A 16,408-nucleotide genomic window follows, 5' to 3' on the forward strand; every position below is an offset into this window, starting at 1 on the left:
GAAATCTATATGATTTCATGAACCATTCCTGTTTCACTGAAATATTTCTCCGATGCAAAGCTGTTGAATCTTAGCTATTTTTAAACATTAGCACATCATGGATCTTGCCAGCAAGAGATAGAAAAAGCAGAAATTAATTAATTTTTTCCAAATGATTTAAAAAAAGTCTAGAAAACGACATGAGGACAGGTTGGAAGAACTGGAATTATTTAGTCTGGGGAAGAGAAGACTGAGTGGCAGTTCTTAAAGCAGTCTTCACATATATAAGTAATTGTTACAAAGAGGCAATATGTTTAAAAGGCAGTAAGGGAGATTTAAAGGTTGGGCAGCAGGAAAAACTTTCTAACTACTATATAAGGGTGGTTTACTATTGGAACAGATTACCTAGAGAGGTTGTGAAATCTGTAATGAGAAGGTTTTAAGCGATGATTAGCCACACATTTGTCTGGGATAGTTTAGACAGAGATTCCTTCCTGAGCAAGGGGTTGGACTAGATGACTTTCCAAAGTTCACTCTAGCCCTATTTTAAAATTATTATTACGAATTTCTGCAACAAAGGTGATGTTGTTTCTTTGGTGATCTCATTAGCCCTGCTATCTAATAGGAGGCTCTGCTGAGCACGTGCTTTGGAAAATGGAGGAGGGTAGCTCAAGGCAGTTTAACAGAACTCCAGAACCAGTAAAAAGGCTCATTTATATCCCTTTCCGCCCATCAGAACAAGTGACCTATTTAAATTAAATGCTGCACAAATAACACTTCTTCTCTGCTTACCACTGGCGGGACAGCTCACAGTTTTCCAAGTCCCTCTAGTTACTGCATAGTCCCCTTGTGTACACTGTCCTTATACAACCAATGCACACTTGTTGTCAAGAGAGTTCAGGCGATAGAGCTGGGCTAAATTAAAAAGCGGCCAAATTATGTATTAATTTTATATTTATTGTTAGCACACAAACAAGGTCCATGGCTATATCCAGACTCTAATAAAAGATGATATCCATGGGGCTCAGGGGACTGATAATGGGATTAGAAGTCTTCAGTTGAAGGTCACTGTTACAGACCTGGCTTGGTTCAGTAGCAACCCCATACCATACCCATCTAATGGCTGTCTGGATAACCTACCTGGCATGAGTAGGTAGCACAAGTTCAGTGCTCAGCTGACAGTTACCATGGCCCCGGAATATATGCACTGGCAAGCTAACCAGCGAGCAACATACAAGGTTGTAGCCTGGTCTCCAGTGTGAAGTTGCAGGAGCTTATTCATGCAGAGCTAGACTAGACAAGGCATGAAGCAATACACAGCATGGATAACCCTGCATTGACAAGGAAATGAACAGACAGCCTTTGCACTCATTTCATCCCACTGCTGTCCTCCATGGCCAAAAGGTGCTGCTTCATGTTACATAAAGAACTCTGACGTCCCACCCTAGGCACTAGTCAGGTCACCTTATGCACTGTTGCAAATATATGAGCTTACTCCTCTGGACAATACTCTTCCTGCTCACATGCTTTCCTCTGTTTAATGTTTTGGAAGTAGTTTTTTTTTTTTTTTTTTACATCAGTAAGCTTCTGTGGAGAAATCTCTTTGAAAACATAGCTCTTAAATCTTTGATATGGCAAAGAAATCTCAGGTGTTAAGGCATAAGCTCTCCTGGTTTAACCAGTGGAAGTGGCAGATCCAGGACATGTACTCTTGTTGTCCTCTTACTCAACTCCCAAACCTTTCCCTCAAGTCAAAGGCTGAGAAGGGGAAGTCTCAATTTTAGGGCTAGCTGTCAACACCATAGTAGAACAACAATGGAAGGGATGAAATCCTGCAAGAGCAACTGCTATCCCTTCTGGGAAACAGATGTAGCTTGAGCTCTTGGATGCTCTTCTGCTCTGCACTGAGAACCATTCACACAAGTATGCACGCAGATTTGCATTTCGAATAAGGTACAGACCTACAGCACAGGCACCTGACTTCTTCTGGCATTAAATGAGAGTCCCACTCAACTCAGGAAATAGCTTTCCAAGCATTACAGCACAATTCTGAAGTGCAACAATGTCACATCATCTCTCAGACAACAGAAGAAATAATTCACGGAGTGTTAAAGAATAATGGATTTAATATCCATCAAGACCATGTTTCAAATCAGGAGAAAGCTCTTTCCTTCATAGTTTCTCCTGGCTGCTAGGCCTTTTTACTCAAGATTTTCTCTTGAGCAAATCCCTGGCTAAAATACAGCACACCCTTACCATAAAGTCCTTTGTTAAAACATCTCTGCTATAAAGCCGCAGAACCTTGGCTCCCAAGTACATTAAATCCTTATAAACCTGCCTTCATTTTAACCATGCAGTATTTCAACACACAAAGCGCTTCTTCTGAAGGATAGCACTTTAATGAGGAAAGAGGTAAAATATATAAACTAAACCTCATTATAACGTAATTTCAGAGCGACAAGCAAGCTGTTATAAAATGGAGTCATGGTCATCACATTTCATATGGCCTGAAGATTTCACTCTCTTAAGAGGCATGGCTGCTTTCAGGGTGAATTGAAAAAAAACAACTACCCAGCTGCAACCAGAATTATGGCACTAGTGCCAGCTAGGTATTTTATGTTGTGGAGACTGTTCCAAACTGTGATTTGAAACACTACTGCAGCCTCACAAACAAACTGGAAGTTAGAAGGCTGATTACAAGTTATTGTACATACTCATACCAAACCTTCTAAAATGTCTTCATATAGCACAGCATCAGCACTGGACAGTTGTAAACCGGTATTAAGCGACATGGCATTTTACCCTTTACCCTGGAACAGGAATCTCAGTACCAAAATTTGAGAATCACTCCACAACACACTGCAAGGGCTGCCGCAGGAGGTTTTGGTTTTATGGGTTTTGTTTTTTTGAAACAATACCATGAAATTATTTCCCACAAAACATTAAACAAACTAGAAATGCAAAGAAGTGCAAAGCAAACAAAACTGGATGAAACTATTCTTTCAAAGAATACACTTTTTGCCCACTAGGAGTGTCCTGAACTAGAATGGTTTGAAGGACTTTGAAACTCTTTTGCAATCTTAATTTAAACAAAAAACCGTCATTGATTATAATTCTCTCATGCCAGCCTTCTGGCCCTAACTGCTGAAAATGAAAGCTTAGAGATGATTAGGTATTTACTACAATCAATAAAGAAAATAGTGAAAGATTAGTGTAAAGTTAAGCAGAAAAGAGGCTGACTTGAAAATAAGGAATGTCAGGCAAGGGAATGCACTTCACAGTATCTTTGATTTGAAGCTTAAAGTGCATTTATCATCTGAGTATAGGAACATACAGATAGCTGAGGCAGTGTTAGAAAAATTAAACCAAACAATGAACAAAACCCATGACCTTCGTGTGTGCTTGGACATTTTGTCTTTGACAATAATGGAGGAGAGTCAGAATTTCAGTAAGTGGCAGTCTTGGCTCTTCCTTACTGTCACATGATCCGGGTCAACAGCAGGGCAAAACCCTGACATTGTTACTGATGGCTATAACCAGGTTAGGATAATTATTTTCTCTTATCTCCTTGCTATAGCTCATAATAAATGAAATTTAACTGAAGGGAACATATTTTTCCTGATAGTTATTACTACAGGTTTCAGCACTAAATACAGAGCTATAGTCGCAGACAAATCTCCTTCAACTGTAGCTTCTGAAGAGGACATAAAACCCTCTTTCAGAGCAAAAGAGTTAGAAACAGTAACTTGAATTTGGATTCTGTCCCCATATATTTTTCCATCTTTGAATTTTACTGATGAGATTCTCCCTTTCAAATTACTGTGAAAGGACATATACCTCCCCCCACGTTAAGTCATGAGACCTCTTCAGCTTATACTGACAAGTCTTCTCAGAACATCTAGTGTTAAACTAGCATGCACCTCCCATGACCTAAAAAAGACTGTTTGAGTTGATTACTTTTCCCCTTCCCCAGACAATTAAATTGGTTACAGAACTATTTTGCTTCACAGTGTTTCATTCTCGTTCTTTAATGATGGAGAACTGGGGGCTCTGGAAAACTAAGGGGATCCTCACTAGCTTGTAAGAAGGCCCTGAGCTAATTTAATGAGTTACCTTTCAGCAGTCATGGAACTGTTAACAGTGAACTGATTTGGAGAAAGACACAAAGAAACCAAGTGAGACAGAGAAAGAGAGAGGAGAGAAAGACCAATTCAGCTGCGAGAGCCAAGCTAAATCAGTCCCAAGTGCCCATGTTGGAGAGACTTGATCTCATACCTTGCTTGTTATCAAGCCACTCCTGATACGAGTCAGCTCCAGTTCCGTTGAGGTCTACAGACAAAACAAAAAGTTTCATTCATATCAAAAATAAGTAGTAGATACCTTTCTTAAATGGCAACCTTGCTGGAGCAACCTGTCATTTACGTGGGGCTCTAAATCTTTAACATGCCCATCCTACTTTTCTGAAATAGAGTGCATCTTACTATGAATAAGTTATTCGTATGCTTTACATCAACTCAGGATGATGAGCATCTTTGTCCTCATAAGTAAGTGCATGGCACTGTTGCTCCAACCTTGCCCCATGCTGATGAGGGAACAGGAGATGAAAATACATAAGGAGAGAGGAGGTACAGGAAGCAACTTAATGGCTAAATTCCACACCAGTAAATGAACATTACCATGGCTTGTTTTGAGTCTATCAGAGTGCCCTCTCAAACCACTGGTTTCAATCAGTGGCTCCCTAGTGATATGAAAAAGCCCGACTTGTCCCAGGACACTGGCTCTTCCTTCAACTTCCAGCTGCTACATCACATTAACAAGCAAACATACATTAATGTACTTGCCTTACAATACTTTTTTACATAAGCAACTGCCACTGTGGTTATTCAGTCAACAGTGTGAACATATGTGGTTTGCACTATGCAAGTAGGAAGAGAAGACATCCACAAAACACCAGCGCTTACATGTGCCCAACATGGTGAGGAGTGCTAGCCTCTGGTTTAACCTGCACTAACAGCCAATCTTCAAGCAGCCAGATTCTGAAGTTCTCCCATAGTCAGTGTGCACAGGGATAATAGGTCCTATATACCCAGGGAATTCAAATGTTTAAAAGCTTTGCCTAAAACATGGTTTAAATACTGCTGTAGCCAAATCAGTTTACAACACCACTTAGGCCAGTAAGTAGGAATGCATTAAACCCCCCCCAAAAAACAGACTTCCAGCATATTTTATACTGTTTTACATAAAACTGTTTTACATCCTTTAGCAGGGCTGTCTAACAGATGAAAACCCTGTATAAATTAGACTCTTTTGAATCTTGTATACATTGTACTTCTAGTAGTACTGTAACAGGAAGAAACATACTGCACACTTACAAACAGGCACCCTACACTGTGGATGTTCTATATTTAAACCTTTTTTGTGAGCTGGGCTGTAAAATAATCATTGTCAGGTTCTAGCTGGGTTTTAACTTAATTTGGTCGTGTAAACGGGGCTATTTAACCATGTCAGTCATCTTGGCACTTGGATACAATACATAGGAGCTCTAGCTGCCTTGGAGACAGAATCTCCACTATCACAGTTCTAGCTATAGTGTAGACAGAGCTACCTGGTAGGATTTTGAACTGAATGACACATTCAGATGAATGGAAGGGAGTGCACCCCTCAGGCAATGCTACTTCCATCTGGCCATCTGTACAAATGGCAAAGTAGTAATGGGTCAAATGAAATGACCCCCACTGGCTGAAGGACAAGCAACACAGGTGCATTCTAGACAGCAACACCCAAACACGTGACAGCCATTCACGTTCTACCCCTGCAAAGTTTGTGAGCAGACCCTTAAAACCCTGATGCTCTGCTATGCCCCGTCTGTGCAGCAAATACCATTCCGCAAAAGCTGGCTTTCTGTCTTTGCTCAACAAACAGCTGGCAGTGGCTCCTGGCACACACAAAGAGATTCAGATTGGATTTCAGGTTTCACATTCAGCAATACTATTTAATGAGCAGGAAAAAAAATTAAAGTTGCCCCACCGTTTATGTTGTGTAAATCTGAGATAATAGATCTTCTCCCTAATCCTAATGAGGCTTTCCCATTAAAATCTTTATTAGCTCCTAGCTCAGCAGATTGCCAAAAGGCTCATCAGTTTCCCTATCGCTCAGTACCAAGATCTGCTTTAACTTTTACAAATAGCTCTAAGATATTTCCCAGCTTATCAGCATTGCCAAGCAGCCTGTCTTATCATTACTACTGCAGATAAAATAAATGAGCTTGGGATGATATGAATAATGGCATTTTCTGTAGGCTAGTTTCCCATTACATTTTCAACAGATTGTAGATTTAAACTTCAGCACAAAAGAAAAAAAAAGGGGGAGGTAAGAGAGGGCCTCCCCCCACTTTTTCTTTTTTTAAAATTTACCTGCATTACCTCAGAACCTGGAATGTATTTTTAAGTTCACCTGAAGTGAGCAGGTAATTAATTTTGAAAGGGACACTGTTCTGCTTCTCTGAAGGCCTAATGCACAGGTACTTCTGGGACATTTCTTCAGTTGCATTCAGTGAAGAGAGGCAAGGACTAAATTGCGTGCTGTCTAATGAAGCCATCTTCATTAGTTTGTTCTTTTCTCTTGCAGATTACAAGTACCAGTCAGATTGGGAATTGAAATAATGAAAAACACCAGAAGTGTATCTGAATTAAAAGACTAAGCTGCAAAGGTCTCCAACGCCTGCTCCTGTCTGATTAGACCATGCACATTTGGCACATTAGTGGCACAGGGAAATCTTAACACAGCAAAAGCTAAGGGATAACACACAGCACTAACAAGACAACACAACGCTAAAATACTAATATTCTCTTGGTTTTCATGACAACAAGCACGAAGGTCATGTTCTGGCAACCATTTTCTGTCTGGACCCCCTGGCAATTGCTACAGGGTTAAATGCTTTTCCGATCCCCAAATTCCAAGCCCTGCCACTATATTGAGGTTATCTATTATTGGCAGTGACAGGTGAAAATTAATCTCCTAATTATTTCTTGCTGCCTAATCTGCACTGAGGAAGGAACATAAAAGGATTACAGTACACCCTCTATGGAAGGTTTTTCTAGAGAACCAATCATATACTGGGATAGAAGGCACATGTTAAAGAGAGATTTATGAAGGATTTCCAACTATTCTACAGACAGACTATACTACAGCTTTATAACCTAGAGCTTTGGAGTTAGGCTCTACTTAAAAGTATCTTAACAATATAAACAATGTTTATCCTACTGCTGATTACCTTGGGGAAAAATAATAATTTACACATGACATTTGCCTTTTGTTCGTCTATCAAGAGTTTGAAAAATATAACCCCTCACTGCAGATCTGTAGCTGAAGCGGATATTTAATTTTCCCAACGGAAGCAATAAGAAGTCACCAGTGTTTAGTTGCAAGCAACACTCCCACAACCTTTTAATTCAAGATTAACATTCTTGTACTGACTTTGGAGGACAAGAGAAGTCAAGAGTGAAATGAGGCTGGTGGTAAAGGTTAGCCTGTTACAAATGTGATGTTAACAAATGTGTAAACGATCCTTTCCAGCATGGTTTCCCCAAGAACACAAAACATACCGCGTATTTTCACTAATAAACACTACTTTTACCAAAAGGGGGCAGGGAAATCACACTTTATAAGCTAGACAAGAAAATCATCGTTTTTTCCGTGGAAAAAAATCTGTTGCCTTGCTACAGTGGAATTGTAATAGCTTTTATCACTCCAACTGCACCCATATGAAAGCAGATTTTATTTTAAAATATTCAGGACAACCCATTGCCTTTGCAATGCAACCTTAAAAGCAGAGCAGGTGCTTTGTTTTATTTTTCAATCTGTACCCTAACAAAACACTACCCTAATTTAAAGAAACAAACAAGTCATCAGAACTGTGCATTGCTTTATTACATCAACTATCTTTACAACAGCTAAAAGACGCTACAATCTTTTAACTGATCCATGCAAAGTAGAAATCACCAGCCATAGAGAAATGCGCAGAGTAATAATGACATAAGGCTGTGGTTCTGATTACCATCTCTAAGCATTACTGACTACAGCCAAGTTCCATCACTGACTGGTAGCACTAAGATATCAAGCTGCTTAGGTGGTGTCCTTGTACTACTTGACCTTTGCTGCAGAACTCAAACTGCAATAAATCCTTAACCTAACCAGTCAACTTTTAAACTTGACACTGATTTGCAGCTTTCAGGATGGGGGGGAGGAATCAAACCCCATCCCACCTTTGAAAAAAACATATTGATTCTACATGCTTCATCCAAGCCGATTTAAATTTGAAGTTTATGAGAAACACTGCACTCAGCAGTGGTAAGTAGATCAAAACAGACTTCCAGCGTTTAATGAGATGTGAAATAAAACAATGAAATAGACAGCAAAATGATCAGTTCCATTAAACTACAGGTTTTAAGGCCCAAATGATTTACTGTAATGTACTTTAATAACCACAAGATGGCATACAGAATACTACCAAATATTATCAATGAAGTGTTGCAATGGGGGCCTGGATTTTAAATAACCCAAATGCATCTTTAATTTACTGAAAATAGTGTAACTAAACAAATCTGCCACAATTACCAAAATCACCATTAGGGGTCACTGCACTACCTTATGGTCTTAGATTTAGCAAGGTAACTAGTAACTGTCATTGAAATAAAAAGGCACTGCAACATGTTTGATTCCAGTCAAAAAATTTTGGACACCCTGCACCACTCCTAACAACAGGCTATTTATAAAGCTATTGAAACTAGTAGCATTTATTGAGATGTTAAATTGTTAGGCATCAGATGAAATGATTTCTCCACCAACTATACAGTTTTTATGATTTTCTGCCGTCTTCAGCCATTGGTTTAAAAGTCTTAAAACCTATATTTGACAGTCCACTGACACAATTTTCACCTGTCAAAGGTTAAAAACACTCTTTAGAATCTAAGCATCAAAATCTGGAACTAGGAAAAACAGAAGGGGCATTTGAAACTGAATATTTTTTCTATTCAATGCAATTGCCATTCAAACATAATAATAATTATAATAATAATGATGATGATACTTTATAACAATTGCTTTGTTTTTCAGATGAAAGCCAGGTCTTTAGACGTCCCTGACAGATGAGAAGGATTTTGAAACGCATACGATTTTGAAACACATACCGAGCTAACAAGGCTTATTAAACCCAACAAAAGCATATATACACATTTTTATTAATAAATTCATGCAAGATTTGCTCCTATAAGGTAAAGATCATTTGAACTTACAGCACTAAGGCTAGAGATTTTCTCCTAATTCCTATCTAAAAAGAGATAAACACAAATAACTTAATGAAGGCTGGAATAGGATCGTAAGCCTTTCATATTTTATCTTTCACCTTCAGCACACCATGCAAAATTAATGACTACCAACTCATATTTTTGAAAGTTCTGATCTTAGTAACCTAGCAAATCTCTGAAAATGTCATTACTAAATCAAAACACACATGCTTATACACTAACACCCACCTCCTAAGAGATACCAATTTCACTACTGTTGTTGATTGTATCCAGTAATAATTTTTGCATTTACTGAAGTCTGAGATATAAATTCTTATGCAGAGGCATTTCAGGAAAATACACTATCACCAACCTCATTATGTGGCATACAAGTTCTCCCAAGAGATGTTATATAATGGCAATTCTTCCTCTCCCTAAGGATTATATTTCTTATTACATCTCCTAATAATTGATTAGTCTAGAAAACTTTCTGGTAAATGCATGTTTCTTTATCTGGTTCACTGTTTCCATTCCATATTCAACAGGATAAATGATCATAAGAAACAATAAAACACATTTCCACTTGTGGCACCATCAAAGTGATTTCTCTCATCTAACAGCAATCTCTGACAAACTGTGCTTCTGGGTGAGGGGAAACACAATCTTGTGCTATTGCCTGACTTCAGGTCATCTTTCAATTTCACTCAGTCACCGACATTAACCAGAGTACTTATTCCATTCTGATTCACTTTGAATGAATCTTCCCTGATTACTTAACAATTATATCAGAGAGACTGACAAATTCTGCCTCACATCCAGCTATGCCCATATTGTGCAGTCTTGGTTGTCAAGAGTCATTCAGTGCAAATGTACCGAAGGTCCCAACTATTTAAGAAATAAAGTGATGAACACACCCATGCTTTTGGAACATATTATGAAGGAAAGGTTAGTTGTCTAAGGAGTGAGCTGCTCCAAGTTCCATTTCTGTCAACCTATGTTCCACTCATGTTTTTGCATTTCTGTTCAGTTACAAAAATAAGAATCAAATGTTTGCATCCTTTCCCAAAGTTCAACACCTTTCTGTATACTGAACTCAGGTAGGAATCTGAGGCCAATAAGTACCTATAAATACTACAGGTCAACAGCTTAGCAGTGGACTTCTGAACTAAACACCTCAAACTCTTTCCATACACAGGAGCACCAACACTATTTGCCTGGGCCGGCGTGTATCACAAGTTCTATTGTGCCGCTGCTGTGTTCACAAAAAGACAACTGACAGAATAAAATGGAGATCTCTCTCTCTCTCTCTCATAAACTGCTGCTCATAATACCTTTAACATTCCCTGCAAAAAGGTCTTATGATTTCACTCAATGTGATCCACCTTTAAAATAAAAAAAGATGACTCCACATCTGTGAAAACTAAATGGGAATCATATTTAATAAAATACTGCCTTCTTTCCCTTATAACATTAACCTCTTCTGGCAGAAAAAAATCACTTCAAGCACTAGTAAACATTTTTCAGATCTAACTGCTGGGGTGGGGGACAATGTGTGGGGGGAGCAGCTTTAAGGACTATCGCTACTAAAGGAGGAAAATCTTCAATGGAGCATTAAAAAGTGAATCACTTATAAGAAGTTAATGCTGTGTGCCAAAATCAAGCGCCTCTTCCCTGCAAGTGTGCATGTGGGGAAAATCGGATTTATACATAAACATAAACCACTGGAGCAAACTCTGATCAAGGATGACCAGAGATTTATTTAACTCCTTAGAAATAAGAGGAGGAAGGTTGTTTCTATGTAATGCCTTAACAGTCTTTTCCAGCTGGGCTAGACTTTCTTTCAGGAGTGGGGGATAAAGCCAGTAATTCCTGTAGCTATTGTAAAGGGTAGAACAGCAGAGGATTCCTCCATTACACAATTTCCAAGTCTCAAAGCAATCTTTGAGAACAGTAACTTGGGTATCTGGAAATATTATTCTTGATATGCAGTAAAAAGGATCTCTGATTGTACAACGTTGCAAAAATCAGGACATGTACAGAGAAGGTCAGCTGTCAGCCTGACACGCATACACAACTCTTCATGAAGGTTTTGGCATGCCGAAAAAACACTTCCCATTCCAGGGAGATCTGCAAGCATCCACTGTTTAAAAATCACCCTCTTTCTCCCGTTCATTCTTAAGTTCTTTTTTCCCCCCAGCCGTGCTTAGTTATCCAGCGACCTGGAAATCTTACTTCACCCCTAAAAAACGGACACTTTTAAAGAGTCGATCCTGAATTTCTAATTGGATTAAACATCTCTTTCAAGAGGAGCAGACGAGTGCGCGCAGGGAGGCAGAGTGACAACAATACCAACCGAACAGGCAACTCGCTCCCTGCGTCTCAGCCGTGCCAACACCGTCCACGGGGCTGCCGAGCGCTGTCGGGGGGCTTGCTCGGCCGAACCGCGCCGCGTTAAGCGGGGAGAAAAGCCCTCACTTATCCATGGATACCCTACGGGGCTTTTCACCTGAGCCGAAGGGGCTGACAGCCCCGCGAAGATCTCCGACCAGCTCCTCATCTCTACTTTTCTACCGTGTTTAATAAAGAAGCATCTTGAACAGACGCACCTCAGCCTTGTCTTCTAGCAGACACCGAGGCGGGTTTGCAATCCCGCACTACCGGGGGGGGGGGGGCGGGGGAATGAAAGAAGATCTTTTCCAGAGCCGCGCGGCTAATTTCACACCCTCCCCGCCGCAAGGCTGCGTCGGCGGCTCCGTATCAACAACAGGTCACGTCCCCCGTGTATCCCCCCTCCCCCCGAAAGCTGGCCGAGCCGGGAAGATGCAGTGGTCCCTCAGCGGAGAAGGGGAGCACAGCACGGTCTGGGGGGAGCAACTCACCGAGCCCGCGGGGCGCTCCCGCCCAGCGCCGGGGCCCGCTCCGGGGCGTGGGGAGGATAATCCACAGGGGCGGCGCCAAATCCAGCGGCAGCTTTAATCCATGGGCGCGGCGGGGAGGCCACGGACCCCCGCTGCCCTCGTGCTCCTGTCCCCGCGGCAAAGCGAAGGGCGCGGGGCATCGGCGGGGCAGGGCGGCTCCGACTGCACCTCACGTCGCCGCAGCCATGTCCTGGCCCGGCCCGACCCTTCCCCTCCCCCGCTTCGTGCGGCCGCCGCGCTGCTCCGGCCGCAACTGCCGGCGCGCGGGCAGCCGCGAGCTGCTCCCCCGGCGCGCACCAGGCTCGACCAATCCAGCGCCGAGCCGCCGAGCGCGCGGCACCAACCGCCGCCCCGCCCCGGCCAATCACTGCCCTTGGAGCGGGGGAGGGGGCGGGGCTGCACTCCACCGGGCCCAGCCTCCCCGGTCCCTGCACGTGGGGGACCCTTCCCCAGGGCCCGGCAGGAGGCTGGCGGCCAGCACCGCGACCAGGGGTGTCTCCAGTTGGCCTTTTAGTATCCAGAGACATCATGATAGTAGCAATCATCAAAACAACCATTTTCTGTCCACGGGTGGCAATGAAACCAGTGGGACAAGGCTAGTCCGACCTGTCTCATGAGGTGCAGGAACCACAGGGGCATTTTGCTGGGCAAACCACCCCGACCTTTGGAGTCCGAGGACGTTTGCATGAAAGGACGCAGGAGGACGTTGGCCATGGGGGGATAACAACCCCTGGCAGGCTGTCAAATGCAGCCAGTTGCACCAGTGAGCTGTAAAAGCATCTTGGGAGGCTGGTCCCCAAAACGCAGGGCCCGGATTTATGTCTTGAAGCAGCAGATGTTGGTAAGGATACACATCTGTATCTTTATGCCGGGGTGCTGGATGCCAGTCAGGGTTAATTTGGGATAAATTTACAAGAGTGCACAGCATGACCCGAGGTACCTCTTTATTGGCCAACTACATGCCTGCTAAAGAGACTGGCCTACAACTACACATTAAACCAAAATGCATTTTACAGGAGGACACAGAGGTGGAGAAGGGCGGAAACTTCATGTCACAAATGACATCCAGATGCAACCGCCTGCTTGCAAACATCAAAAAAATACAAACATCAAAAGGCTCCCACCTCCAGAGTGCTTAGGGAGGGAAAAGCCTTTCCTTGCTGGATTTTTAAATAGATCACCTCAGTAAGTGACCTGAAGATGCTGCCGTCCCTGTGTGCACCCAGTGTCTACTGACTTCAGTGGTAATTTCATGTGTGTAAAGGCACTGAGCAAATATCACACCACCATCCCACACCAGTGATAAAACTGGGTGTGTCTGAGTAGCTGCGGAGGTGCTGTACTGTGAAGAACAGAAGTTTACATCCAAATAAGTCAAGAGTGCTGAAAGTTGCTCAATAAGGGATGGGCAGAAAAAATGTGGTTCTAGATAAAACCTCTACAGCACTTACATACGGTATGTCTGCACCATCCAGTATGCAAGTAAAACACATTGGCTCCTCAACCTTGCCCGCTACCTTAAATAACTAGGCAAGTCTATGCAGTTACAGTTTTAGCATTTGATGCATTAAATGCTATTTCCTTATAGGAGCTACAAAAGTACAGGACAAGAACAAAATTGGCAGGCTGTGAGCTAATTGCTTAAGGAAAACTGGCAAATGTTAATGGCCATCTTGCATTGTGGTAGCCCTCAAAATCTAGCCGGTTTGTTGCACGTATTTAGAGAGGGATAAACAAGGGAAGCTCTCCTTGTATAGAATAACCTATCTGGCCAAGAAAGAAGTGAGAGAAACCCAGTTTGAAATGGGATAGAAGGAATCTGAAGCACTACCAGGGACCATGGAAACCACTTATCTTCTCCACAAAGATAGGGGGATTGAAGGATAAATGGTGCACAGAGGTTGCAATCCCAGAGATTTATTTAGCACTCTCAGTTCAATCCCTGAATGTACAAATCCAGATGACAAAATTGGGTGGTATTTGCTTAACCTCTCACCTCCAAGCAGGGTGGTCAGGCATCAGGCTGGAGGTGCAGTGGGAAAACTGAGTTTATGTGGAGACGGGCACTTTTGTTTTTCTTTTCTTTCTAATACGCTCCCCAGCCCTGAATGCCTCTTACTTACAGCACACTATCAGACTAACTAGACCACACAAGGGACGTTACACCACGCTTGTGATAATCTCTTTAGGGTGCTCAGATATAAGGGTGAGGAGCAAATATGAGTGCTTAGACAGATATTAGATTAGATAGCTACAGCTATCATTTTCCCTCAGATGCATCTGACATGGGCTACCACCTGCAACAGGGTTGCCTGTATCAAGACTATTGGATCTGAGTCCTCAGTTTTAAAAACAATCCTAAATAAAAAAAACCTTTCTAGAGACATGAACCTGTCAGACTCAAATAGTTCCTTTGAAGGTAGCACACAGGGATCTTTCTAATACACCAAGCCATACTGCAGCCAGTATTTGGGGGCTAAAAGCTTCCAGCAGCTTGAGACTCAGAGTGCTGACAACAGAAAGAGAAAGCACTTAACTGTAGTGTTACATAAAGATGTCATGTCATGAGGAAATCAGGACTTCACATCTTTCTGTTTTACAGTCCCTGGCAGTGGAGGGGGTGGAAAAACCACTCAGGAACGGCTTGGATAAACCAACGGCGAGATTCAATAAAATACTCTTTCCTTCTCTTGCCTGGTGTGAACCCCCTGCACAGGCTTCTGCTATGAGGAAGCCAGGGAGAGGTTTTATTGAATCTTTTTATTGAACCTGTCTCTAGGCTGGTAGCTGTGCTATGCGCTCCCATCAAGGCCTAAAAATATAAATGAAGCAACATAGGGATGTGCAGCCAAATTGGTAAAATATGCTCTGACTTACTTCAAAAGAATTTTAATCCAGCAATCCCCTTCCCCCCACCCAAAAAAAAAAAAAATTACAGCAGAGCCTTCAACTTGTATAAACATCTGCAGTTACTGACAGTGCTCTGGAAAAGGTTTTGTACCAGAGCTGCAGGTCCCTGTGTGTTCTGGTTTTGTGTACTTGTTTATGAGGCCTAGAAATATACACATCACAAACCTAGCTCACCATTAGCATGCCGCATTACATGCAAAACCCAATCACAGTTGAGCAGCTTAATCTGGACGTGTAATTCTGATTTGTCAATGGAAAGGAGCCAGAAAACTGGAAATTCTTTAAACAAAAGATTCCCCCCCCCGCGCACTGGAAAGCATTCGTCGGCAATGCAGCCTACACTTCAAGATGGCCCTGCGCCTGGCAGCAGAGAAAGCTGTGGCTCCAATGAAAGAGAACAAGGATGTGGGAGGTGGTACCTCCAGTTTGATTGCTCTCGCCTAGGGCAGCGAAGCCTCATGAATAAACACTGTCAACTCCAACTCTCAAGAAAAACAATTACACATTTGTTTTTAGAATACATTTTCTTAGCCTTTCCACTTGCAGTTTTTACTACTATGAACTAGCCAGGATAGAAATAAAATAACTTGGTGATTTGTTTAAACGCTCCCGTAATTTCAAAACCCTTGATTCATGAACCTGTATTTCTGCAGACGGGAAGATCCTAGGTGCTATGGAGAAACCTCTCTTTGAAGTAACCTTTCAGCAGCAGATTCAGATTATTTGCAGCTAATTATGATTAAAGGAACTCATCTGCACATAACTGCCAGCTAGCTACTGGAGTGAAAATCCTGAGCGCAAATCCCGTTATCTTTGAATAATGGAGGCACAACTAGAAGTTGTACCTGACATTTCAGCTTGATATCATATGCAGTGCAGTGAAACCTATATTTAGGACCACCTGCTATTAGCGGTCACCTGAGTCAGCCAGTCCCTGCAAGATTTCCCAGCTCCTCCGCATTAACTCACACACTAGCAGGCGGCCACCTGCCTAATGCGTTTCCAGCTACCCATGGATCTGCCCAGCTGTGTAAATTGCATTAAAACCAACCTGCAAATGGTGGCCGGAAAGGGAAGCAGCTAGAAAGATGAGGGGTTTGTTTCTAAACATGAAAAATGCTGGCTAAGGCTGTTGCCAAACTCCGACTGGAGGGACAGGGTTTTCTGAGCCATTTTAATTTTTATGCTTATTGGGAAAGCCCACCTAATGTGTACTGAGTGAGCTCAAGTGAAAGTAGACTAAATGGCCCTTTCTCCACCCCTCTTGGTCACACTCCATTAAGCAGCCACCTGTTACAACAGCCCAAACAGTTCTGG

At 42.3% G+C, this 16,408-nt stretch overlaps 1 protein-coding gene across 10 annotated transcripts in view; it reads right to left on the reverse strand.

Moving 5' to 3' along the window:
- Positions 1–16,408, reverse strand: part of FBRSL1 (fibrosin like 1) — a 679,286-nt gene that overhangs the window by 117,094 nt on the left and 545,784 nt on the right. For 5 of the 10 annotated variants that reach the window (XM_090062037.1, XM_090062033.1, XM_090062032.1 and 2 more), the window contains one exon: positions 4,255–4,308. The exons of the other annotated variants lie outside the window; for them this stretch is intronic. In XM_090062037.1, the coding sequence (XP_089918163.1) occupies positions 4,255–4,308 (54 nt within the window). The remainder of the gene's footprint in view (positions 1–4,254; positions 4,309–16,408) is intronic. 10 annotated transcript variants of the gene reach the window in all.

This window comes from Crocodylus siamensis, chromosome 9 (genome assembly GCF_052110815.1).
Source record: "Crocodylus siamensis isolate JL-2025a chromosome 9, ASM5211081v1, whole genome shotgun sequence".
NCBI classification, from domain to species: domain Eukaryota; kingdom Metazoa; phylum Chordata; order Crocodylia; family Crocodylidae; genus Crocodylus; species Crocodylus siamensis.